The sequence below is a fragment of the Schistocerca cancellata genome, chromosome 6, assembly GCF_023864275.1.
Source record: "Schistocerca cancellata isolate TAMUIC-IGC-003103 chromosome 6, iqSchCanc2.1, whole genome shotgun sequence".
NCBI lineage: Eukaryota > Metazoa > Arthropoda > Insecta > Orthoptera > Acrididae > Schistocerca > Schistocerca cancellata.
Genome location: NC_064631.1, coordinates 150,616,691 through 150,641,957, shown reverse-complemented (window position 1 = coordinate 150,641,957; position 25,267 = coordinate 150,616,691). Strand labels below are relative to the sequence as shown.

The 25,267-nt window shown below is 44.9% G+C and overlaps 1 protein-coding gene across 1 annotated transcript in view; it reads right to left on the bottom strand.

The window, feature by feature from the left end:
* Positions 1–25,267, bottom strand: part of LOC126088213 (monocarboxylate transporter 9) — a 687,744-nt gene that overhangs the window by 60,603 nt on the left and 601,874 nt on the right. Inside the window, exon 3 of the mRNA XM_049906338.1 lies at positions 2,128–2,271. Within this exon, the coding sequence (XP_049762295.1) occupies positions 2,128–2,271 (144 nt within the window). The remainder of the gene's footprint in view (positions 1–2,127; positions 2,272–25,267) is intronic.

The window sequence follows — 25,267 nt, the reverse complement described above, 5'->3', positions numbered from 1 at the left end:
ACCATACATTAACCCGACAAGGTCGCTGATGTTCCACTTGTCGCAGCCATCGTGCATTTTCCGTTGCAAAATAGTGCATATTGTGCCGGTTTACGTTACCGCTGTTGGTGAATGACGCTTCGTCGCTAAATAGAACGCGTGCAGAAAATCTGTCATCGTCCCGTAATTTCTCTTGTGCCCAGTGGCAGAACTGTACACGACGTTCAAAGTCGTCTCCATGCAATTCGTGGTGCATAGATATACGGTACGGGTGCAATCGATGTTGATGTAGCGTTCTCAAGACCGACGTTTTTGAGATTCCCGATTCTCACGCAATTTGTCTGCTACTGATGTGCGGATTAACCGCGACAGCAGCTAAAACACCTACTTGGGCATCATCATTTGTTGCAGGCCGTGGTTGACGTTTCACATGTGGCTGAACACTTCCTTTTCCCTTAAATGACGTAACTATCCGGCGAACGGTCCGGACACTTGGATGATGTCGTGCAGGATACCGAGCAGCATACACAGCACACGCCCGTTGTGCATTTTGATCTCAATAGCCATACATCAACACTATATCGACCTTTTACGCAATTGGTAAACGGTCAATTTTAACACGGGTAATGTATCACCTAGCAATTACCGTCCGCGCTGGTGGAATGTTACGTGTTACCACGTACCTATACGTTTGTGACTGTTACAGTTGTGACTGTTACAGCGCCATCTACCACAAAGCGAAAAAAGTGGTCCAACAAAACATTCATATTTCTTTGCGTACTACACGAATATGTAATTAAAAAAAAGTGGGGTTTCCTATTTAAGGGGCTCCGGAATGCCCTATACTTGCAATGTTAAAATAACGCTTATAAATTACATCTTTCCTAACAAAGTATTTGAGGTAGGAAGTTGAACTTTTTACAGATTATTTATTGGAATATGGGCTACAACTTAACACAGGGATTTTACAAAATTTTAGTTCAGTTATTAAAGATGATTTTTTTTCAATTGTAATGAAAATTCACAACATTTTTTGGCAATTTTTTATTTATATATTCAAAAATATACAGTTTTTTGGAAAAAGGCTGTGTTAAGTTATGCAGAAGGTACTGTGTAACATTTACTGAAAGTTTGAAACAAATATGTTTGGAAGATCCTTAGAAAACATGTAATTAGTATGAGAAAATAAAAGTTTTGGGAATCGAGCGACAAAGATTGGATTAACTTTTTAGTGCATTCCAGGTCCATAGGATGGATTATCTTCATCCTCTGCAAACTCCTCCTCCAGCTTCCTCTTGTTCCTCCTCCTGTTTACTCTTGCTTGTATTTCTAGACTCTTTACAGCCCTGTCTGCAGCCCGAAGGCGTTCCTTGTCTAAAGCAAGCATCGCTCGTACAATGTTGGAACCTATCTTCATTCCCATATTTCTAAATACCTTGCACCTTACAATGTTGCCATCATTGAAAGTCGCAATAGCAACTTTACTTTTACTCATTGTTATACTTCAACAAAACAGAGACTCAAGAAACAGAATTAATTACGAATATTGTCGAGATAACGATAGAGTGAATAAACACGAAACAATCGACAATCACACCAGCGATATATATTGAACCATCACAGGTTAGCCACAACACATACTTTATCTCACATCACTAAAATGTACCTGATGAACACGGACGTTAATAATAACACCATTTGACAGCAGTTTAATAGCGCCACAGTGGGTCACGCCCATGTAGAACACATTTCAAAAAAAAATTAAAAATAGTTGTAGTCTTCGGAATTGAATAAATTACATATCTATTAAAAGGTAATAGTCTGCAGATTCAGAAAACGCAAAAAAGTAAAAATTGAACTTTTCATGATTTTGAGCCTTTCCGGAGCCCCTTAAAGAAATTCAGTTGATATCCGTTTGACCTATGGCGGCGCCGCCATCTAGCGGGCCAACCGTAGCGCCATCTGGTTGCAAGCTAGACGAGTTTCGTTCTTTGTAGTTTTTTCGTTTAATGCTTATTTCGTGAGATATTTGGCCCGGTCACTATCAATGGACCACCCTGTATACATGTATACTATGTGAACGTGTAGAATCGCTACAGGTTGTTGAAAAGCCGCTGCAGCTTAGCTGCAGACTGCGGGGCTACTCACCGGTGCCGATGCCGATGGTGAAGTAGAGCGTGAGCACGTTGCGCGCGAACACGCTGACGGCGAGGCTGGCGCTCGCCAAGATGGCGCCTGCGATCGTCACCGGCCGGCATCCGTACTTGTTCACGAACGAGCTCGAGATGGGACCTGCAGGCGAAAACCACGTCACACACAGCAAAGGCACTTCATCTAGAGAGTAAGCGGTCTCACCTTTGTAGCAACAAGGCGTCAGCTGTCCAGTCTAAAAGGAAAACACGTGGCACTACGAATAGCCTACACAAGAGGCCAACAAATTCTTACGTTTATTTGTTAATAGTGCGACTTTTATGAAATCCAAACACGTGCTTGATCATAAATAATACACTGTTATGTTCTCACGGAGACCTACATCTACATCTACATCTACATCCATACTCCGCAAGCCACCTGACGGTGTGTGGCGGAGGGTACCTTTAGTACCTCTATCGGTTCTCCCTTCCATTCCAGTCTCGTATTGTTCGTGGAAAGAAGGATTGTCGGTATGCCTCTGTGTGGGCTCTAATCTCTCTGATTTTATCCTCATGGTCTCTTCGCGAGATATACGTAGGAGGGAGCAATATACTGCTTGACTCTTCGGTGAAGGTATGTTCTCGAAACTTTGACAAAAGCCCGTACCGAGCTACTGAGCGTCTCTCCTGCAGAGTCTTCCACTGGAGTTTATCTATCATCTCCGTAACGCTTTCGCGATTACTAAATGATTCTGTAACGAAGCGCGCTGCTCTCCGTTGGATCTTCTCTATGTCTTGTATCAACCCTATCTGGTACGGATCCCACACTGCTGAGCAGTATTCAAGCAGTGGGCGAACAAGCGTACTGTAACCTACTTCCTTTGTTCTCGGATTGCATTTCCTTAGGATTCTTCCAATGAACCTCAGTCTGGCATCTGCTTTACCGACAATCAACTTTATATGATCATTCCATTTTAAATCACTCCTAATGCGTACTCCCAGATAATTTATGGTATTAACTGCTTTCAGTTGCTGACCTGCTATTTTGTAGCTAAATGATAAAGGATCTATCTTTCTGTGTATTCGCAGCACATTACACTTGTCTACATTGAGATTCAATTGCCATTCCCTGCACCATGCGTCAATTCGCTGCAGATCCTCCTGCATTTCAGTACAATTTTTCATTGTTACAACCTCTCGATATACCACACCATCATCCGCAAGAAGCCTCAGTGAACTTCCGATGTCATCCACAAGGTCATTTATGTATATTGTGAATAGCAACGGTCCTATGACACTCCCCTGCGGCACAGCTGAAATCACTCTTACTTCGGAAGACTTCTCTCCATTGTGAATGACATGCTGCGTCCTGTTATCTAGGAACTCCTCAATCCAATCACACAATTGGTCTGATAGTCCATATGCTCTTACTTTGTTCATTAAACGACTGTGGGGAACTGTATCGAACGCCTTGCGGAAGTCAAGAAACACGGCATCTACCTGGGAACCCGTGTCTATGGCCCTCTGGGTCTCGTGGACGAATAGCGCGAGCTGGGTTTCACACGACCGTCTTTTTCGAAACCCATGCTGATTCCTACAGAGTAGATTTCTAGTCTCCAGAAAAGTCATTATAGTCGAACACAATACGTGTTCCAAAATTCTACAACTGATCGACGTTAGAGATATAGGTCTATAGTTCTGCACATCTGTTCGACGTCCCTTCTTGAAAACGGGGATGACCTGTGCCCTTTTCCAATCCTTTGGAACGCTACGCTCTTCTAGAGACCTACGGTACACCGCTGCAAGAAGGGGGGCAAGTTCCTTCGCGTACTCTGTGTAAAATTGAACTGGTATCCCATCAGGTCCAGAGGCCTTTCCTCTTTTGAGCGATTTTAATTGTTTCTCTATCCGTCTGTCGTCTATTTCGATATCTACCATTTTGTCAGACCGATACAGTCTGTAGCATCTCATCTGGTCACCGAGACTTGAGCTGCTCTCCAGTACCAATAACGACGTAACACGTACAGAGGGCGCCATGCCTCTCATAGACAGCGCCACCAGAGGCGCTACATCGGTCAGACGACGGGGCCGATTTTCTACCATCTGACAGTGTGCATGCAAGACTAGGCCTTCGGACCCAACTATTCCAAATTGAGAACTCATGTTCACCTCTTACAGCTCAGTGGGTTTCGGCTAAAATGAAACGAGATCAACAGCAGCCCACATTGTCCTCTTGGCCCTGATTCACACAGTGGTCCTTACATCTCCTACTGCTGATGGTGGTCCATCTGCCAGATTCCGTGTTGGTGTGTCCATCAGATGCGGTCAGTAAACATGACAGTTCCCTTCGTTCTGTTCGATAGGACTAGAGTGTCGCATCAGGTTTCATACTTTTACTTTCCTCATTGCCATAAAAAAAAATGTGGCACTGCACTATATACACACCCATTAGTCATCTACACTAAACATTTGCACTTACGACACAACACACACTTCGTGAAGCAAGGGTGTCACCGCGTGCGAAGTAATACAACCTTTTCAACTGGCGAGCTGAACCTACGGCCCTTGGTCCACCAGTCAGCACTCCCATATGGCTAACAGCATAACCAAGGTACGTCAGGCTGGCCGCCGTTTCTGTGTGGGCGCAGTTCTGTGTCGAGCGAACAAAACCAAGAAAACGCAAAAGAAAGAAGAAGAGGGAGAATGGAGTAGGAGTGGGAAGAAGAAGAAATAGGAGAAGGAAAAAGATTGGAAGGCACTGAAATGCGAGTGTGGCGGAGATGCCTTAAAGGAAATCATGAAGAGATTTGGGTTGGCCAGTGCAGAGCAAAAGTCTCATAAGACCTACCTCTTACCTCTTCCTGGCACGGAGATGCTTGATTCTTGCTTCCATCTCGTTATGCCAAGTGAGGCAACGCACCGAAAGATTGTTATGGCTTTGTATTTCTCAGCAATGAAACAATGAAAAAGGAAGCGCGCTATTGTTGCCAGCAAAGAGTTTAGGGACTGTGTGTTTTCTATGTTTTGAATTATATCATACAAAAAAAGGTTACTGGAGAGGATACCTTTTACTTCATAGTAAAATCATGTTGATTTCCATAAACGAATAAATAGGCTACGTAGCGATGAGCATTGAACAAAAATTGAGGTGGTGTAGGCAGAACTGAGGGAGGAGGGTGGGAGCGGGTGGTACAAAGTCTTCACTGATCGACAGTTACCTAGGGTTATCATACACTCAAAACCCCAAAATGAGGACACCATTAACGCTTTTAAGTCTAGTCCGCATCTACACTCCTGGAAATGGAAAAAAGAACACATTGACACCGGTGTGTCAGACCCACCATACTTGCTCCGGACACTGCGAGAGGGCTGTACAAGCAATCATCACACGCACGGCACAGCGGACACACCAGGAACCGCGGTGTTGGCCGTCGAATGGCGCTAGCTGCGCAGCATTTGTGCACCGCCGCCGTCAGTGTCAGCCAGTTTACCGTGGCATACGGAGCTCCATCGCAGTCTTTAACACTGGTAGCATGCCGCGACAGCGTGGACGTGAACCGTATGTGCAGTTGACGGACTTTGAGCGAGGGCGTATAGTGGGCATGCGGGAGGCCGGGTGGACGTACCGCCGAATTGCTCAACACGTGGGGCGTGAGGTCTCCACAGTACATCGATGTTGTCGCCAGTGGTCGGCGGAAGGTGCACGTGCCCGTCGACCTGGGACCGGACCGCAGCGACGCACGGATGCACGCCAAGACCGTAGGATCCTACGCAGTGCCGTAGGGGACCGCACCGCCACTTCCCAGCAAATTAGGGACACTGTTGCTCCTGGGGTATCGGCGAGGACCATTCGCAACCGTCTCCATGAAGTTGGGCTACGGTCCCGCACACCGTTAGGCCGTCTTCCGCTCACGCCCCAACATCGTGCAGCCCGCCTCCAGTGGTGTCGCGACAGGCGTGAATGGAGGGACGAATGGAGACGTGTCGTCTTCAGCGATGAGAGTCGCTTCTGCCTTGGTGCCAATGATGGTCGTATGCGTGTTTGGCGCCGTGCAGGTGAGCGCCACAATCAGGACTGCATACGACGGAGGCACACAGGGCCAACACCCGGCATCATGGTGTGGGGAGCGATCTCCTACACTGGCCGTACACCACTGGTGATCGTCGAGGGGACACTGAATAGTGCACGGTACATCCAAACCGTCATCGAACCCATCGTTCTACCATTCCTAGACCGGCAAGGGAACTTGCTGTTCCAACAGGACAATGCACGTCCGCATGTATCCCGTGCCACCCAACGTGCTCTAGAAGGTGTAAGTCAACTACCCTGGCCAGCAAGATCTCCGGATCTGTCCCCCATTGAGCATGTTTGGGACTGGATGGAGCGTCGTCTCACGCTGTCTGCACGTCCAGCACGAACGCTGGTCCAACTGAGGCGCCAGGTGGAAATGGCATGGCAAGCCGTTCCACAGGACTACATCCAGCATCTCTACGATCGTCTCCATGGGAGAATAGCAGCCTGCATTGCTGCGAAAGGTGGATATACACTGTACTAGTGCCGACATTGTGCATGCTCTGTTGCCTGTGTCTATGTGCCTGTGGTTCTGTCAGTGTGATCATGTGATGTATCTGACCCCAGGAATGTGTCAATAAAGTTTCCCCTTCCTGGGACAATGAATTCACGGTGTTCTTATTTCAATCAATTTCCAGGAGTGTATATAGTGGTGCCTGAATCTTTTTCTTCGTTTTAAATGAACAAATGTACTTCTTATCTGTAGCGTAGCTCAGGTAATCGATACTAGGTTGGGAGAGTTGGGTTCTTTGGGGGAGGAGACCAGACAGCGAGGTCATCGGTCTCATCAGATTAGGGAAGGACAGGGAAGGAATTCGGCCGTGCGCTTTCAAAGGAACCATCACGGCATTAGCCTGGAGAGATTTAGGGAAATCACGGAAAACCTAAATCAGGATGGCCGGACGCGGAATTGAACCGTCGTCCTCCCGAATGCGAGTCCAGTGTACTAGCCTAGGTTGGGAGACTTTTTGATTTCGAATAAGAAAGTACGATTGCCAAAAACAGAGACTGCCGTGTTCCTGCCAAGATCAGGAATAAACACTTCCGGACTGCAGAGTAAAATATAATTAGCTCAATTTTATGTCAGGTTGCCTTCCATATGGAAAGTGAGTGCGCTGAGCGACTGTTATGTGGCACAAATTATATAGTGCAGCAATCAGTCGTCCTTTTTTAGATTTTATTACGCAAATCCAGATTTTGGATAGTGGCTAGCCGTTCTCGATGCACTATTTTATATTCTCAATGCATGTAAGTCCCTGTTGTTCGGGCGTCAGTCACAGTTCTTTGAATACTCATAGAATAGAGCTGATAACATTGCTATCCAGAGTGAAAGTAAAGAAGAATTACATGATCTGCTGAATGAAATGAAAAGTCTAATGAGTATGGAGTATGGAGTGAGAGTAAATCGAAGAAAGACGAAGATAATGAGAAGTAGTAGAAATGAGAGCAGCGAGAAACTTAATATCAGGATCGGTGGTCACGAAGTTGATGAAGTTAAGGAATTCTGCTACCTGGGCAGTAAAATAACGAATGACGGACGGAGCAAGGAGAACATCAAAAGCAGACTAGCAATGGCAAAAAGGGCATTCCTGGCCAAGAGAAGTCTACTAATATCAAATATCGGCATTAATTTGAGGAAGGAATTTCTGGGAATGTACATCTGGAGTACAGTATTGTATGGTAGTGAAACGTGGACTGTGGGAAAACTGGAACAGAAGAGAATCGAAGCACTTGAGATGTGGTGCTACAGACGAATGTTGAAAATTAGGTGGACTGATAAGGTAAGGAATGAGGAGGTTCTACGCAGAATCGGAGAGGAAAGGAATATGTGGAAAACACTGATAAGGAGAAGGGACAGGATGATAGGACATCTGTTAAGACATGAGGGAATGACTTCCACGGTACTAGAGAGAGCTATACAGGCCAAAAACTGTAGAGGAAGACAGAGACTGGAATACATCCAGCAAATAACAGAGGACATAGGTTTCAAGTGCTACTCTGAGATGAAGAGGTTAGCACAGGAGAGGAATTCGTGGCGGACCGCATCAAACAGTCAGAAGACTGATGGAAAAAAAAAAAAGTTCGAGGTGGCAAACAGGATATGCCCGCCACTAGCGGAAAATGGATACATGGACCCCCGAAAGCGAAGTTCCTTCACGACAACACAACGGGTCATGATAAAATGCCAACCATATTACCATACATCCGTTTGCTTCTGAAAAAACTGTAGCTTCTGCTCCGTTTCCGTGATGTCACTGTCAAATAAACCAATGGACATAATTAAAATAAAGGCGTTTTTCATTACGGCGGAATATTCTCACGAAATTTCATTCAGCAAGCTTCTCCCCCGAATGCGAAAATCTTTTTTTGACGCCGACCTACATAGCGAGAAACGGTAATCCTAATAAAGTGAGGGAAGTCAGACCTCGCACGGAAAGATATACACTATGTGATGAAAAGTATCCAGACACCCCCAAAAACATACGTTTTTCATATTAGGTGCATTGTGCTGCCACCTTCTGTCAGGTACCCCATATCAGCTGCCTCAGTAGTCATTAGACACCCTGAGAGAGCAGAATGGGGCGCTCCGCGGAATTCACGGACTTCGAATGTGGTTCAAAAATGGTTCAAATGGCTCTGAGCACTATGGGACTTAACATCTGAGGTCATCAGTCCCCTAGAACTTAGAACTACGTAAACCTAACTAACCTAAGGACATCACACACACACCCATGCCCGAGGCAGGATTCGAACCTGCGACTGTAGCGGTCGCGCGGTTCCAGACTGCAGCGCCTAGAACCGCTCGGCCACTCCGGCCGGGTCGAACGTGGTCGGGTGATTTGGTGTCACATGTGTCATACGTCTGTGCGCAGGATTTACACACTCCTAAACATCCCTAGGTCTACTGTTTCCGCTGGCCGCTTTGGCAGAGTGGTTCTAGGCGCTTCAGTCCGGAACTGCGCTGCGGCTACGGTCGCAGATTCGAATCCTGCCTTGGGCATGGATGTGTGTAATGTCCTTAGGTTAGTAAGGTTTAAGTAGTTCTAAGTCTAGGGGACTGATGACCTCAGATGTTAAGTCCCATAGTGCTTAGAGCCATTAGAGCCATCCACTGTTTCCGATGTGATAGTGAAGTGGAAACGTGAAAGGACACGTACTGCACAAAAGCGTACAGGCCGACCTCGTCTGTTGACTGACAGAGACCGGCGACAGTTGAAGAGGTTCGTAATGTGTAGTAGACAGACATCTACCCAGACCGTCTCACAGGAATTCCAAACTGCATCAGGATCCACTGCAAGTACTATGACAGTTATGCGAGAGATGAGAAAACTTGGATTTCATGGTCGAGCGACTGCTCTTAAGCCACACATCACGCCAATAAATGCCAAACGACGCTTCGTTTGGTGTAAGGGCCGTAAGCAGTGGACGATTGAACAGTGGAAAAACATTGTGTGGTGATCCGATGGCAGGGTGAGGGTATGGCGAAGACCGGTGAACGTATGCCAGCTTGTGTAGTGCCAACAGTAAAATTCGAAGGCTCAAAGGCACTGGTGTTATGGTGCGGTCGTGTTTTTCATGGAGGGGGATTGCACCCCTCTTTGTTTTTCGTGGTACTATCACAGCACAGGCCTACATTGATGTTTTAAGCACCTTCTTGCTCCCCACTGTTGAAGAGCAATTCGGGGATGGCGACTGCATCTTTCAACACGATCGAGCACCTGCTCATAACGCACAGCCTGTGGCGGAGTGGTTACACGACAATAACATCCCTGTAATGGACTGGTTTGCACAGAGTCCTGGCCTGAATCCAATAGAACATCTCTGGGATGTTTTGGAACGCCGACTTCGTGCCAGGCCTCACCGACCGACATCGATACCTCTGATCTGTGCAGCACCCCGTGAAGAATGGGCTGCCATTCCCCAAGAAATCTTTCAGCACCCGATTGAACGTATGCCTGCGAGAATGGAAGCTGTCATTAAGTCTAAGTGTGGGTCAACACCATATTGAATTCCATCATTACCAATGGATGGCGCCACGAACTTTTAAGTCATTTTCAGCCAGGTGTCTGGATACTTTTGATCACATAGTGTATCTTGCATTTTGGCTTTTGCAATTGTAGTTAGTTTAGTAGTGCTGAGAGCAGAACTACGCGTTATAAAAGGTGACACCAATACGAGGTAAGAAATTCATTTCACACGGTTTATGAATTTTTGCACGGGGACCACATTTGTACTTCTTCCGATTTACAGGGCTATAGCAAGATTGTGTAATCTTAATGAACTTACGTCTAGTTTGTCCTTGTCGCGCACAGGTTTTTAACCTTCTTTCCCTGTAGCTTACTCCTCTTTTTCTCAAGATTTCCTTCATCTTGTACAATTTCACATTGTCGAGCATTCTTTTTAGGTCGACAAATCGTATGAATGTTTCTTAATTTTTCCTACGTCTTGCTTGCGTCATCACGCGTAATGTCACAGAATTGCTTCTCTTTTACCTTCCCTAAAGCCAAACTGATCGTTCTCAATTTTCTTTGTCGTTCTTCTGTGTATTATTGTTGTCAGCAACTTGGATCTTTTACGTGATTCACACTCTTTCTATCGTGTTTTATAAAAGTTAACGGGACACGAAATACTTAAACTCATTCGGCGACTTCTATGTCTGGCGACGTCACATTGCATGTGACGGTAAACCTTCTACTTACTCGGATCAACTGTTCATCATGGTACTGCTTGTGCTGTTATACAGTACCGTATGGGAAAGCAACGTCCAGCTATAACACTTAATTCCTCTATCATATTACCACGGCCCATCTCTATGAGAACACTGTGAAGAAGATTGGTACTGCATCTCGGAAGATACTGCACAATTTTCTAACCAGCAACTGTACGTTGCTATAACTCCTACACCTACTAGCCGCATTACATGCCGGATTTTCTTTTCGACGTCGGGATCCGAATCAAATATCTCGGGTTCAAAAATCACTGTTTCACCGCAACTTCTTGATAGCAAGAAAGAGGATAAGTTAGCGAAAGTATTATGAGATACCTGTGAAACTGATTGAAAAAGAGCTGGATAGTACACAACGAAACACATGACATTACTGTATTAGTAGCGATGACCGTCCATAGTGGGAAGATGTACAGAGCTAGAAGGTGGAAAAGTTAATAGTCTGATAAGGTTACATATAATAAGCTAGAAGAACGACAAACAATGTGCGACATTTGTGTGGGCACAGATTCCACGAGATGCCTGTAAACAAGAGAGCACGCTAGTCACAAACGTAAAATACACTACTGGCCATTAAAATTGCTACACCAAGAAGAAATGCAGATGATAAACGGGTATTCGTTGGACAAATATATTATGCTAGAACTGACATGTGATTACATTTTCACGTACTTTGTGTGCATAGATCCTGATAAATCAGTACCCAGAACAACCACCTCTGGCCGTAATAACGGCCTTGATGCGCCTGGGCATTGAGTCAAACAGAGCTTGGATGGCGTGTACAGGTACAGCTGCCCATGCAGCTTCAACACGATACCACAGTTCATCAACAGTAGTGACTGGCGTATTGTGACGAGCCAGTTGCTCGGCCACCATTGACCAGACGTTTTCAATTGGTGAGAGATCTGGATAATGTGCTGGCCGGGGCAGCAGTCGAACATTTTCTGTATCCAGAAAGGCCCGTACAGGACCTGCAACATGCGGTCGTGCATTATCCTGCTGAAATGTAGGGTTTCGCAGGGATCGAATGAAGGGTAGAGCCACGGGTCGTAACACATCTTAAATGTAACGTCCACTGTTCGAAGGGCCGTCAGTGCGAACAAGAGGTGACAGAGACGTGTAACCAATGGCACCCCACACCATCACGCCGGGTGATACGCCAGTATTGCGATGACGAATACACGATTCAATTGCGTGTTCACCGCGATGTCGCCAAACACGGATGCGACCATCATGATGCTGTAAACAGAACCTGGATTCACCCGAAAAAATTACGTTTTGTCATTCGTGCACCCAGGTTCGTCGTAGAGTACACCATCGCAGGCGCTCCTGTCTGTGATGCAGCGCCGAGGGTAACCGCAGCCATGATCTCCGAGCTGATAGTCCATGCTGCTGCAAACGTCGTCGAACTGTTCGTGCAGACGGTTGTTGTCTTACAAACGTCCGCATCTGTTTACTCAGGGATCGAGACGTGGCTGCACGATCCGTTACAGCCATGCGGATAAGATGCCTGTCATCTCGACTGCTAGTGACACGAGGCCGTTGGGATCCAGCACGGCGTTCCGTATTTCCCTCCTGAACCCACCGATTCCATATTCTGCTAACAGTCATTGGATCTCGACCAACGCGAGCAGCAATGTCGCGATATGATAAACCGCAATTGCGATAGGCTACACTCCAACCTTTAGCAAAGTCGGAAACGTGATGGTACGCATTTCTCCTCCTTACACGAGGCATCTCAACAACGTTTCACCAGACAACGCCGGTCAACTGCTGTTTGTGTATGAGAAATCGGTTGGAAACTTTCCTCATGTCAGCACGTTGTAGGTGTCGCTACCGATGCCAACCTTGTGTGAATGCTCTGAAAAGCTAATCATTTGCTTATCAGAGCATGTTCTTCCTGTCGGTTAAATTTCGCGTCTGTAGCACGTCATCTTCGTGGTGTAGCAATTTTAATGGCCAGTAGTGTATTAACTTCACAGATGCAAGACATATTTCCGTTATGGCACCAGTGAAGTGTATTTTGTGAAGGTTTTCGTTGGCCTACGACCATCACCTAAAATCGTTGCCTAGCTAGCATCTGAGTGCCTCTCTGTGTAAATCCCAGCACAATTATAAAGAAACTGGACGTATCTATGTGACAGCAACAGCCTTATGTATCATATCCGTGCGTACACAGACCCTTGCAAATTGCCTTTCAGGCAACCGCAGTGAAACACTAAAAGAATGACTGGTTGCCACCAAGAAATTACACTCATGTAACTACACTACCTTTACCGGGAAATGCAAGTACCTCGTATTTTGAATGTATGAAATTTATTCTCAGCTCATAAACTTTTATGACTGTTTCGTAAAACAACTGATTTAGTTTGTGTAACTATGTATTTTCGAAAACACAAACTGCTTCTCTCATTTTCAAATGGATTGTTAAAAGGGAAGCACATTTTGGGTTTTGAAGAAAGCAGAGTTGTCAAACAAAATTTGTTTAACAAACATGCCGGATGGAGTGGGCGTGCGGTTCTAGGCGCTACAATTTGGAGCCGTGCGACCGCTTCGGTCACAGGTTCGAATCCTGCCTCGGGCATGGATGTGTGTGATGTCCTTAGGTTAGTTAGAAAAAAAATGGCTCTGAGCACTATGGGACTTAACATCTATGGTCATCAGTCCCTAGAACTTAGAACTAGTTAAACCTAACTAACCTAAGGACAGCACACAACACCCAGCCATCACGAGGCAGAGAAAATCCCTGACCCCGCCGGGAATCGAACCCGGGAACCCGGGCGTGGGAAGCGAGAACGCTACCGCACGACCACGAGATGCGGGCTAGGTTAGTTAGATTTAATTAGTTCTAAGCTCTAGGCGGCTGATGACCTCAAAAGTTAAGTCGCATAGTGCTCAGAGCCATTTGAACCAATTTAACAAACATGGGTTGGAACAACATTATAATAATGACAAACAATTCTCTACGGATAGTTGATTAGTTTATGGAGTGGGATTTTCCAGACGTTGAGCAACTTGAAGGTTGGAAATAACTCTTTGTTTTAAACTAAGTTTTAAGATCGGATTTTTTTCTTTCTCATTTTAGATGGACAGAAGATATTACTGAATAACTTGTGAGAATGGTTATTTTCACTGATGCGGAGCGTGCTCACTGTGTGTTTTGGTTGACACCGCTGGATTCCGTTCGCTGGGACTTCATACAAGAGCGTGAGTATGTTCCTCTCCTACCAAACAGTTTATCCGGCCTGAAATTACACTCATGTAACTACACTACCTTTTCCGTGAAATGCAATTATCTCATATTTTGAATGTATGAAATGTATTCTCAGCACATGAAGTCATATGAATGTTTCGTAAAACGACTGATTTGGTTTCTGTAACTCCGTTTTTTCGCCAAACACAAAATGCTTCTCTCATTTTCAATTTTGACACACGCCATTAGAAATGGTGAACTTACTAAAACGGGGACAGTGAAAGAAAGAAACCTTGAGCTTGGAGCTACCCTTCAGCAATTTAGCAGACCGCGGCAAGACTAAGTCACAAAGGCAGAGCGGGATTCGAACTCATTTAGTTGCCAGCAAGAAGCCAGTAACTCAAGTGATTCGCCACCTTACTCGATCGGAACACTGTGAAGCAGCTTCACAATCAAGGGAAACTAAGCGAGTTGTTCGAGGACCTCTTTTATTTTGCTGCTGGTACAATGTTATCCCAACAATAAAATCTACGAGCCAAGTGGAGTAACTGTGTGAACAGATGTCTGAGGTAGGGTGCAGATGTAGTAAATCTTTGACATGCGCAGTGTAGCATCTCACGTATATTCCATGTGTAGTGATTACATTTACTGAATACGTAAATAAATGTTTGCTTTCTTCCAATATGAACACAATACCGTTCGTTGCTCATCAGACAAAACTATTTAGCATTGCTTGCATATTATTTACGTCGTTATGTTTTCCTACGTTTCTGTTAACTAAAGATGTTTTCTTTCTCGTTTTAGATAGACGGAAGACATGAATCAATAGCTTGCGAAAATATCTGAAACGTAAGACCAGTGCAACCAGGTTCGAAAAAAAGACAAACTATTTGAAGTAAGACCCGGAACTCTGACTTCGATGAACGAAAGAAAAATGGGATACATAAAAATAATAAATGAAGATGAATCCGATGTTGTTGTCTGAAATGAAGACAATGATAACAGATCAGCATCTTATAATGATATTTAGTTAGATGTACCCGCCGGTTGCAGAGGCCGAGCGGTTCTAGGCGCTTCAGTCTGGAACCGCGCGACCGCTACGGCCGCAGGTTCGAATCCTGCCTCGGGCATGGATGTGTGTGATGTCTTTAGGTTAGTTAGGTTTAAGTAGTTCTAAGTTCTAGGGGACTGATGACCTCAGCTGTTTAGTCCCGTACTGCTCAGAGCCATTTAAATGTACTACTTATGAAGAAAATCATTGTCTATTGTTTTGGAATGCCTGCTCGTGTAAAATATGTACGTCTTCAGGCACGTGGTCACAGATCAAGCAGTCCATGAATTTTCTGAAATGCTAAATAAATTAGTAGACGTATCAAAGGTTAAGACTATGAGAAAATGGGACAGATTAGCTCCATACAAAGGTCTTCTCGTTACAAAACACTTTACACACTCGTCGCAATTGTGTTGAATAAACACCTGGAGGTGATGACAAACATAACGCCGATAAAGCTAAAAATATGTGTCGTAACTGTTGTGCCCAAGAGATTTCGTAACCTTATCTCGAAAGGATTTTCGATAATCCACATTTAATGCTAGTGGGCGCATTATATTGCGCTCCGCATCAGAAAAGTTAACGCAGCAATCCATCAAACAGTTCCTTGATTTTCATTTATTGGCACGGCTGTCTAACGTTAAAATGAGAGAAGATATCATGAATCATAGCCTTTCGTTGAGCAGTTTGAAGAACTAGGATCCAATAAAGATTTAATTAGAAGAGCTTCACCGGAAGGAACGGCTTCATTCTTTTAAAATTTTTAATCAGTTGGACATTCGTGTCAATGACTCAGTGTCATAGACTGCGTCATAACGTATGCAGAACGTATTAAAAAACGCATTATATAGAAAATGACATCAATTTACCTATCTTAAGTTTGCCAAAGAAGAGGCTGTAAGCTGATAACTCCGTCGATTTTAAATTAAAGTTCCGTTGCAAAACAGTTTTTTATTCTTGCTGATTTAAAGAGTAAAGCTGTATCACCTTTTATTGAAAAAGTTCCGTTGGTACACTTGTGAGTTAGTGGTTGACCAAGCGAAAATTTAATTCCACTGGATACACGCGCATATTTTGTCTTTGGAACAAAATGTAACTATAACAAAAACTACAATTCGCTATTACTGGCAGCTCTCGATATGGTTAAATGTGTATTTTTAGGTCATGCGAACATCATTCTTCGAGCAGGCATTTTACTGTTTTTTTTTTCTTTTTTTAAAATTGTTTGATTTATTTTGTTCCTCAGTGTTGTAAGTCGGTTGATAATGTAACCTGAGTTTCCTGTGATTGAAAACTGTGCACAAAATGTGAATCGGAAGTATAATTATCACTGCAGTTCTTTACCAGCTGAACAATCAAAATACTTTCGAAGAGCAGAAAATACATCTCGTTTTCAGAAAAAGGCTCAGGTAGCTTGTATCTAAACTAGCTAAGCAAACATTATATTCCTGCACGCGTTCTGAATCGTTCTAGGTACACGAAATACGTAACGTGTGTCTGTTACGATTGTCAAAATATCCTCTTTTTCCAAAAGCAGTTTTTAAGCTTATCAACTTACACCACATTACCACTCGACAATACACTATACATGCTGTCTGGTATATGGAAGTATACCCGTCACCATCTACAGTATATCACTTTACAATTGCGACCGTGGTCATGTGGGTTCAAACTTAGTTTGTCGTAGCGTGTTCTCCTTAATACTCTCTGCGTTATTGCTTCCATAACGTAAATACGAAGTTATGCCTGACAGACAGTCCATGGGAAGATATAGAAGCTCTCCCTCCATGGGAATACGCTCCCAGTTGTACGTGCAGACTGCAGTCCCTTCAAAAATGACACCGAGGCAGGTGGCGCAGTGGTTAGCACACTGGACTCGCATTCGGGAGGACGACGGTTCAATCCCGCGTCCGGCCATCCTGATTTAGGTTTTCCGTGATTTCCCTAAATCACTCCAGGCAAATTCGGGGATGGTTCCCTGGAAAGGGCACGGCTGATTTCCTTCCCCGTCCGTCCCTAATCCGATGAGACCGATGACCTCGCTGTTTGGTCTCCTCCTCCAAACAACCCAACCTCTTAAAAAAGGCCACCGTGATAGTACAAATTTTTGTATATTCTAATGCTAGCATAGCGGTGGTACTACAGGATATTTGTGTTCAAATTTGTTTAGTCGCTTGCCTAAAATGGCTTTCTGCTTGCGATACCGCACACGCGGAAAGAAAAGATGATTTAAGTTCCACGAACAAGTCAGAGAATCATCGACGTCTATCTTGTGGAGGTAGCTCGAGAAGTAACAATGATGATTGTTAATCCTTACGATGGACGTTAGGTTCCGTTTATCGCATGCCTAATCCGTAAATCAATGTAAAGGTAGGTTCCTGCGAAAGTAATAGTACGGTGTCTGTAGCATAATGTATCCAATTTATTGTGAAAGTAGTAGAATCGTATAAGACATACAGAATCATGACCTAATTAAATACATTCTTTCATAACACGAGTAACAAAACAAGGCGTTTGCATTTCCTGTGTGAAAACTGACATAAAGGCACTCTGTTCCGATATTGCGCTTTTCAGCTCATATACGGCCTCAAATCGCCGTCCATTGTGATGAACACGCCTTGCAGGTATTCCCCACCGGTTTCCCAAGCTCTTCATGTCCGGGCTACGCGAAGGCCACGGCAAGATATCGGCATCTTTATCTTCAAACCACTTTTGGCTGTATCAGAAACATTCACAGATGCATTACCTTGTTGAACCGTTTGACTTTAGATCCCTTGGTCCTCATACGTTCTGATCAGTTCTGTCTCGAGCATCTCAGCGTACAGGTTAGAGTTCATTGTAGTGTTCAGCCAAGCAAAACGTGATTTACCTTTAGCACAGAAGGCTGACTAGATCCTAACATCTCTTCCACCGAAGTTTCTGCTGATGCTCACCTGATGCTCTGTTCTCAGATCATGCCAATAGTATTGAAATCCATCCTGCCCATCTAAAAATTTTCCTTGTCACAGAAGATCACTTCATCCCATTACAAAGTCCATCACATATGTTTTCCGGCAAACTCCAGTCTAGCCTATTTATGTCTGGGTCTTACAACAGCTTTCTGAAATCGTTTCTTGAATGCGAGATATTTGTCGTCTGACAAAATTTGTCATACACGTCTGGCAGTTACTGATAACTGTAAATCAGCAACAAGTTGAGAAGAATAACAGTTTGTGGTCCTTGCTTTGCGCGAAAGGAACCGTTTCGATGCCTCAAATAATTTTCTGCTTTGCCCGTATTTTACTTTCTGTCAATATCGTGCGCTCAGTCTAAAGAAATTATCAATCATTGTACTTGAAAGGTTCAACTTCTTAGTGCTTTGACGATTAGAGAGTCTCACAAGCGACTATTAATCAGATTGCGTGCATATGGAGTATCGTGTCAGTTGTGTGACTGGATTCGTGATTTCCACTCAGAGAGGTCACAGTTCGTGGTGGTAGACGGTAGATCATCGAGTAGAACGGAAGTGATATCTGGAGTTCCGCAAGGTAATGTCACAGGCTCTCTGCTTTTCCTGATTTACATAAATGATCTAGGTGATAATCTGAGCAGCCTCCTTAGATTGTTTGCAGATGACGCTGTAATTTACCGTATAGTAAAATCATCAGACGATCAGTTCCAATTATAAAATGATCTAGAGAGAATTTCTGTATGGTGCGAAAAGTGGCAATTGGCACTAACAAAGAAAAGTGCGAAATCACCCGCATGGGTACTAAAAGAAATCCGATAAATTTTGGGTACACGATAAATCGCACAAATCTAAGCGCTGTCAATTCGACTAAATACCTAGGAATTACAATTACGAGCAACTTAAACTGGAAAGACATAGATAATATTGTGGGGAAGGCGAAACAAAGATTGCGCTTTGTTGGCAGAACACTTAGAAGATGCGACAAACCCACTAAAGAGGCAGCCTACATTACACTTGTCCGTCCTCTGTTGGAATATTGCTGCGCGGTGTGGGATCCTTACCAGGTAGGATTGACGGAGCACATCGAAAAAGTGCAAAGAAGGTCAGCTCGTTTCGTGTTATCGCGCAATAGGGGTGAGAGTGTCACTGATATGATACTCGAGTTGGGGTGGCAGTCACTGAAACAAAGGTGGTTTTGTTTGCGGCGAGATCTATTTACGAAATTTCAATCACCAACTTTCTCTTCCGAATGCGAAAATATTTTGTTAACACCCACCTACGTAAGGAGAAATGATTATCGTAATAAAATAAGAGAAATCAGAGCTCGAATAGGAAGATATAGGTGTTCCTTTTTCCCACGCGCCATTCGAGAGTGGAATGATAGAGAGGTAGTATGAAAATGGTTCGATGAACCCTCTACCAGGAACTTAAGTGTGAATTGCAGAGTAACCACGTAGATGTAGATGTAGATGTCATGTCCTTGTGCGGACCAACTTTTGCTTTTTCATCTCATTATAACTGTTTTCCGAGTGGCGTATCAGAATCGTGACTTACGTACACAGCACCCACTGTCACTAATACTTTCACCGAGCGAGGTGGCGCAGTGGTTAGACACTGGACTCGCATTCGGGAGGACGACGGTTCAATCCCGCGTCCGGCCATCCTGATTTAGGTTTTCTGTGATTTCCCTAAATCACTCCAGGCCAATGCCGGGATGGTTCCTCTGAAAGGGCACGGCCGACTTCCTTCCCCATCCTTCCCTACCCGATGAGACCGATGACCACGCTGTCTGGTCTCCTTCCCCAAAATCAACCAACCAACCACTAATACTTTCTATCTGCAGCAAAAGAACACAGGCATACGCAACACCACGTAGAACCGACTGCCTTTATAGTGAGTTCCGCCCTCGACCATCTGAATCGTTGATGTCATATATTGTGCTACTGACATAAAATGCGATACCATTTGGCTGCATTTGTCAGTATACTGGGTCTCAAATAATTGAAAAATACTGTGCACAGCTATTTCAGCAGACAATGTTAATTTTTCTGCAGATATCTATGCCGTTATATTGATTTCCATTGCTGTATATTTTGTCTACTGAGCGAGTCGGTGAAGAGGGGTGGGGAGGGAAGGGAAAGGTATTGGAGGAGGGGTGGGGGAGAGGAGATCTGCTAGCCTTAATTTAATTGCATTGAAATACAGTACGTGTTAAATAAGTGTCCGGTATGTGATGCGTCCTTTGCGAGTGGGCTAACAGGAGTGCAGTGTCTGTGCTGGGGGGGGGGGGGGGGGTTCACTTATGATGCGAGCCAGATGTATCAATTTGCCCAATAATATTGTCATGAAGGTAACACAGGTTCGGTTAAATAGTGATCCGAAAAGGCATGCCGGATTTATTATGAACTACCAGGGCGTACCACAAGGGACTGTTACAGGACCATTTACTTTCACAGCGTGTATACAGTGGTCAGCCAAAACAATATGACCACTGCCCATCGCAACGTTGGATGACGTGTAGTGGCGTTGCGGGCACGTGACGCGGTAACAAAAGTGTGTAAGCGGAGCAGACACGGACGGGGGATCACCCTAGCGAAGATATGGGCTGCAAATGGGGAAACCCATTGACATAAGCGACTTTGACAAAGGGCAGATTATTATCACGCATAGGCTGTGTACAACTACCTGGAAAACAGAGAAGCTGGTTCAACGTTCACGTGTTACTGTTGTGAGAATCTATGGAAAGTGGTAGAAGGATGGTGAAACTACCACTAAGGGGTAAATGGTTCGACTACACGATTCTTGACAGAACATGAGATTCGTAGACTTGTCTGCTCTGTAAAGTAGGATAGATGGTGATCTGCGGCATCTCTGCCGAATGAGCACAATGATGGTGCACGCACAAGTGTTTCGGACCACACTGTTCATCGCACATTGTAGCACATGGAGTTCCGCAGCTGTTCACGTGTTGATCCAGCGACATCGTCAACTGCGATTGCACGGACCATCTGGATTCGATCGTTGATCAATAGAAACATGTCGGCTCTTTGGGTGAACCACATTTTTGCTACCCTAGCCCGATCGTCGTCTCCACTAACGCTGTCATTGGCGTGAACGGCGGCTCGAAACGTGCAGCCCGCGACGGACGCAGGCTGCTGGGAGCAGTATTACGCTATGGGAGACATTCTCCTGCGTGCATGGAACCTGCAGTAGTAATTGAAGACACGCTTGACAGCTGCGATCTAGCTACATCCCTTCACGCTTGATGTTTTCCCAGTCGGCGAAGTCATCTTTCAACAGTATAACTGACGGTGTCCCGGAGCCAGAACCGTACTACAGTGGTATAGGAGCTGTATAATGGAATCACGTTGATGTCTCGGTGACTAAATTCGCCTGATATAAATCCTATGGAACCCATCTGGGTCGCTATCGGGCGCCATCACAGCGTACGCAAATCAACAGCCCGTTACTCACCGGAATTACACGACCCATGGGTACACATATAATGCCACATACTCCGCAAATCTATCAGCTAACTGTCGGATCCCTGTAACGCAGAATCAGTGGTGTATTTCGTTCAAAAGACGGACAAACAAGCTATTAAGAAGTTGAAACTTCCTGGCAGATTAAAACTGTGTGCACGACCGAGACTCGAACTCGGGACCTTTGCCTTTCGCGGGCAAGTGCTCTACCATCTGAGCTACCGAAGCACGACTCACGCCTGGTACTCACAGCTTTACTTCTGCCAGTTCGAGTCTCGGTCCGGCATACAGTTTTTATCAGCCAGGAAGTTTCACATCAGCGCACACTCCGCTGCAGAGTGAAAATCTCATTCTGGAAACATCCCCCAGGCTGTGGCTAAGCCATGTCTCTGCAATATCCTTTCTTTCAGGAGTGATAGTTCTGCAAGGTTCGCAGGAGAGCTTCTGTAAAGTTTGGAAGGTAGGAGACGAGGTACTGGCAGAAGTAAAGCTGTGAGTACCGGGCGTGAGTCGTGTTTCGGTAGCTCAGATGGTATAGCACTTGCCCGCGAAAGCCAAAGGTCCCGAGTTCGAGTCTCGGTCGGACACACAGTTTTAATCTGCCAGGAAGTTTCATATCAGCGCATACTCCGGTGCAGAGTGAAAATCTCATTCTGGAAACATCCCCTAGGCTGTGGCTAAGCCATGTCTCTGCAATATCCTTTCTTTCAGGAGTGATAGTTCTGCAAGGTTCGCAGGAGAGCTTCTGTAAAGTTTGTAAGGTAGGAGACGAGGTACTGGCAGAAGTAAAGCTGTGAGTACCGGGCGTGAGTCGTGTGCTTCGGTAGCTCAGATGGTAGAGCACTTGCCCGCGAAAGGCAAAAGTCCCGAGTTCGAGTCTCGGTCGGGCACACAGTTTTAATCTGCCAGGAAGTTTCATATCAGCGCACACTCCGCTGCAGAGTGAAAATCTCATTCTGATATTAAGAAGTTGGTCAAATGTTTTCGCTCATCTGTGTAAATAACTTTGTGGATTACGCCGGAAGATCCATGAAAATTTTCACAGTTTGTGATGATGATGTTTGTTTCGTGGGGCGCTCAGTTGCGTGGTCATCAGCGCCCATAGAAAGTCCCTATTTTTACACAGTCCAATTTCTTTACACAATCCAATCTAGCCACTGTCACGAATGATGATGATGAAATGATGAGGACAACACTAACACCCAGTCCCCGGGCAGAGAAAATCACCAGTCCGGCCGGGAATCGAACACGGGACACCGAGATCCAGAGGCAGCAACGCTATGCACTAGACCACGAGTTACGGACTGCACGGTTTGTGTTGTTGTGTACCGAAAAGTCACAGAGCTATAAAACTGTAGTGAAATGCAGGGTGACCTGCAAAGAATCGACGCTTGGTGCAGAGATTGGCAGCTGATGCTCAATATAAACAACTGTAATTGTTCATAAACAGGCAGATAACCATTATTGTATGATTATACGATTGCAGGACAATCATTGGGACAGTTAAATCCATTGCCGACCAGAGTGGCGGAGCGGTTCTAGGCGCTACTGTCTGGAACCGCGCGATCGCTACGGTCGCAGTTTCGAATCGTGCCTCGGGCATGGATGTGTGTGATGTCCTTAGGTTAGTTAGGTTTAAGTAGTTCTAAGTTTTAGGGGACAGATGACCTCAGAAGTTAAGTCCCATAGTGCTCAGAGCCATTTGAACCAACCATTAAATCCATTAAATATCTAGGAGTATGCCTACGGAACCTTTTAAAGTGGAACGATCACATAAAACTAATCGCAGGTAAAGCAGATGCCAGATCAAATGGAAGAATCCTCAGGAATTGTAGTCTACCCACAGAGGAGGTAGCGAAGAAAACCCTCGTTCGGCCTATACTTGAATATCAGGTATTTGACTGGGTTCCGTGCCAGTGGAAACAGAGAAGATACAAAGGACAGCTGAACGTTTCGTTACACGTTCATCTAGCAAGGGCGAAAGCATCATTGAGATGCTCAGCACAACTCCAAAGGCAGACGCTGCAACAGAGGCATGCCGGCCACTGTGGCCGAGCGGTTCTAGGCGCTTCAGTCCGGAACCGAGCGACTTCTACGGTCGCAGGTTCGAATCCTGCCTCGGGCATGGAAGTGTGTGATGTCCTTAGGTAAGTTAGGTTTAAGTAGTTCTAAGTCTAGGGGACTGATGACCTCAGATGTTAAGTCCCATAGTTCTCAGAGCCATTTGACCCTTCTTTTGGTCGAGTTGTGGCACAGATTTTTTTTCTCCCCAATTCTGTTCACTACTTTCTCATTAGTTACGTGATCGACCCATCTAATCTTCAACATTCTTCTGTAGCACCACATTTCGAAAGCTTCTATTCTCTTTTTGTCCAAACAATTTATCATCCATGTTTCACTTCCATACATGGTTACACTCCAGACAAATACCTTCAGAAAAGACTGTTAAGACTTAAATCTGTATTCCATGTGAACAAACGCCTCTTCTATAGAATTGCTTTTCTTGTTATTGCCGGTCTACATTTTATGTCCTCTTACTTCGGCCATCACAGTTATTTTGCTGCTCAAAAGCAAAACTCATCTACACTTTAAGTGTCTCGTTTCCTAATCTGATTATCTTAGCACCATCTGATTTAATTCGACTACATTCCATTATCCTTGTTTCACTTTTGTTGGAGTTCATTTTACATTCTCCATTCAAATGACTGTCCATTCCGTTCAACTGCTCTTCCACGTCTGTCTGACAGAATTACAATGCCATCGGCAAATCTCGAAGTTTTTCTACATTCTACATTCTCTACAATTATACTCCGCAAGCCACCCAACGGTGTGTGGCGGAGGGCACTTTATGTGCTACTGTCATCACCTCCCTTTTCTGTTCCAGTCGCGTATGGTTCGCGGTAAGAACGACTGTCTGAAAGCCTCCGTGCGCTCTCGAATCTCTCTAATTTTACATTCGTGATCTTCTCGGGAGGTATAAGTAGGGGGAAGCAATATATTCCAGACCTCATCCAGAAACGCACCCTCTCGAAACCTGGCGAGCAAGCTACAACGCGATGGAGAGCGCCTCTCTTGCAGAGTCTGCCACTTGAGTTTGCTAAACATCTTCGTAACGCTATCACGGTTACCAAATAACCTTGTGACGAAATGTGCCGCTCTTCTTTGGATCTTCTCTATCTCCTCCGTCAACCCGTTCTGGTACGGATCCCACACTGATGAGCAATACTCAAGTATAGGTCGAACGAGTGTTTTGTAAGCCACCTCCTTTGTTGATGGACTACATTTTCTAAGGACTCTCCCAATGAATCCCTCAACCTGGTACCCGCCTTACCAACAATTAATTTTATATGATCATTCCACTTCAAATCGTTCCGCGCGCATACTCCCAGATATTTTACAGAAGTAACTGCTACCAGTGTTTGTTCCGCTATCATATAATCATACAATAAAGGATCCTTCTTTCTATGTATTCGCAATACATTACATTTATCTATGTTAACGGTCAGTTGCCACTCCCTGAACCAAGTACCTATCCGCTGCAGATCTTCCTGCATTTCGCTACAATTTTCTAATGCTGCAACTTCTCTGTATACTACAGCATCATCCGCGAAAAGCTGCATGGAACTTCCGACACTATCTACTAGGTCATTTATATATATTGTGAAAAGCAATGGCCCCATAA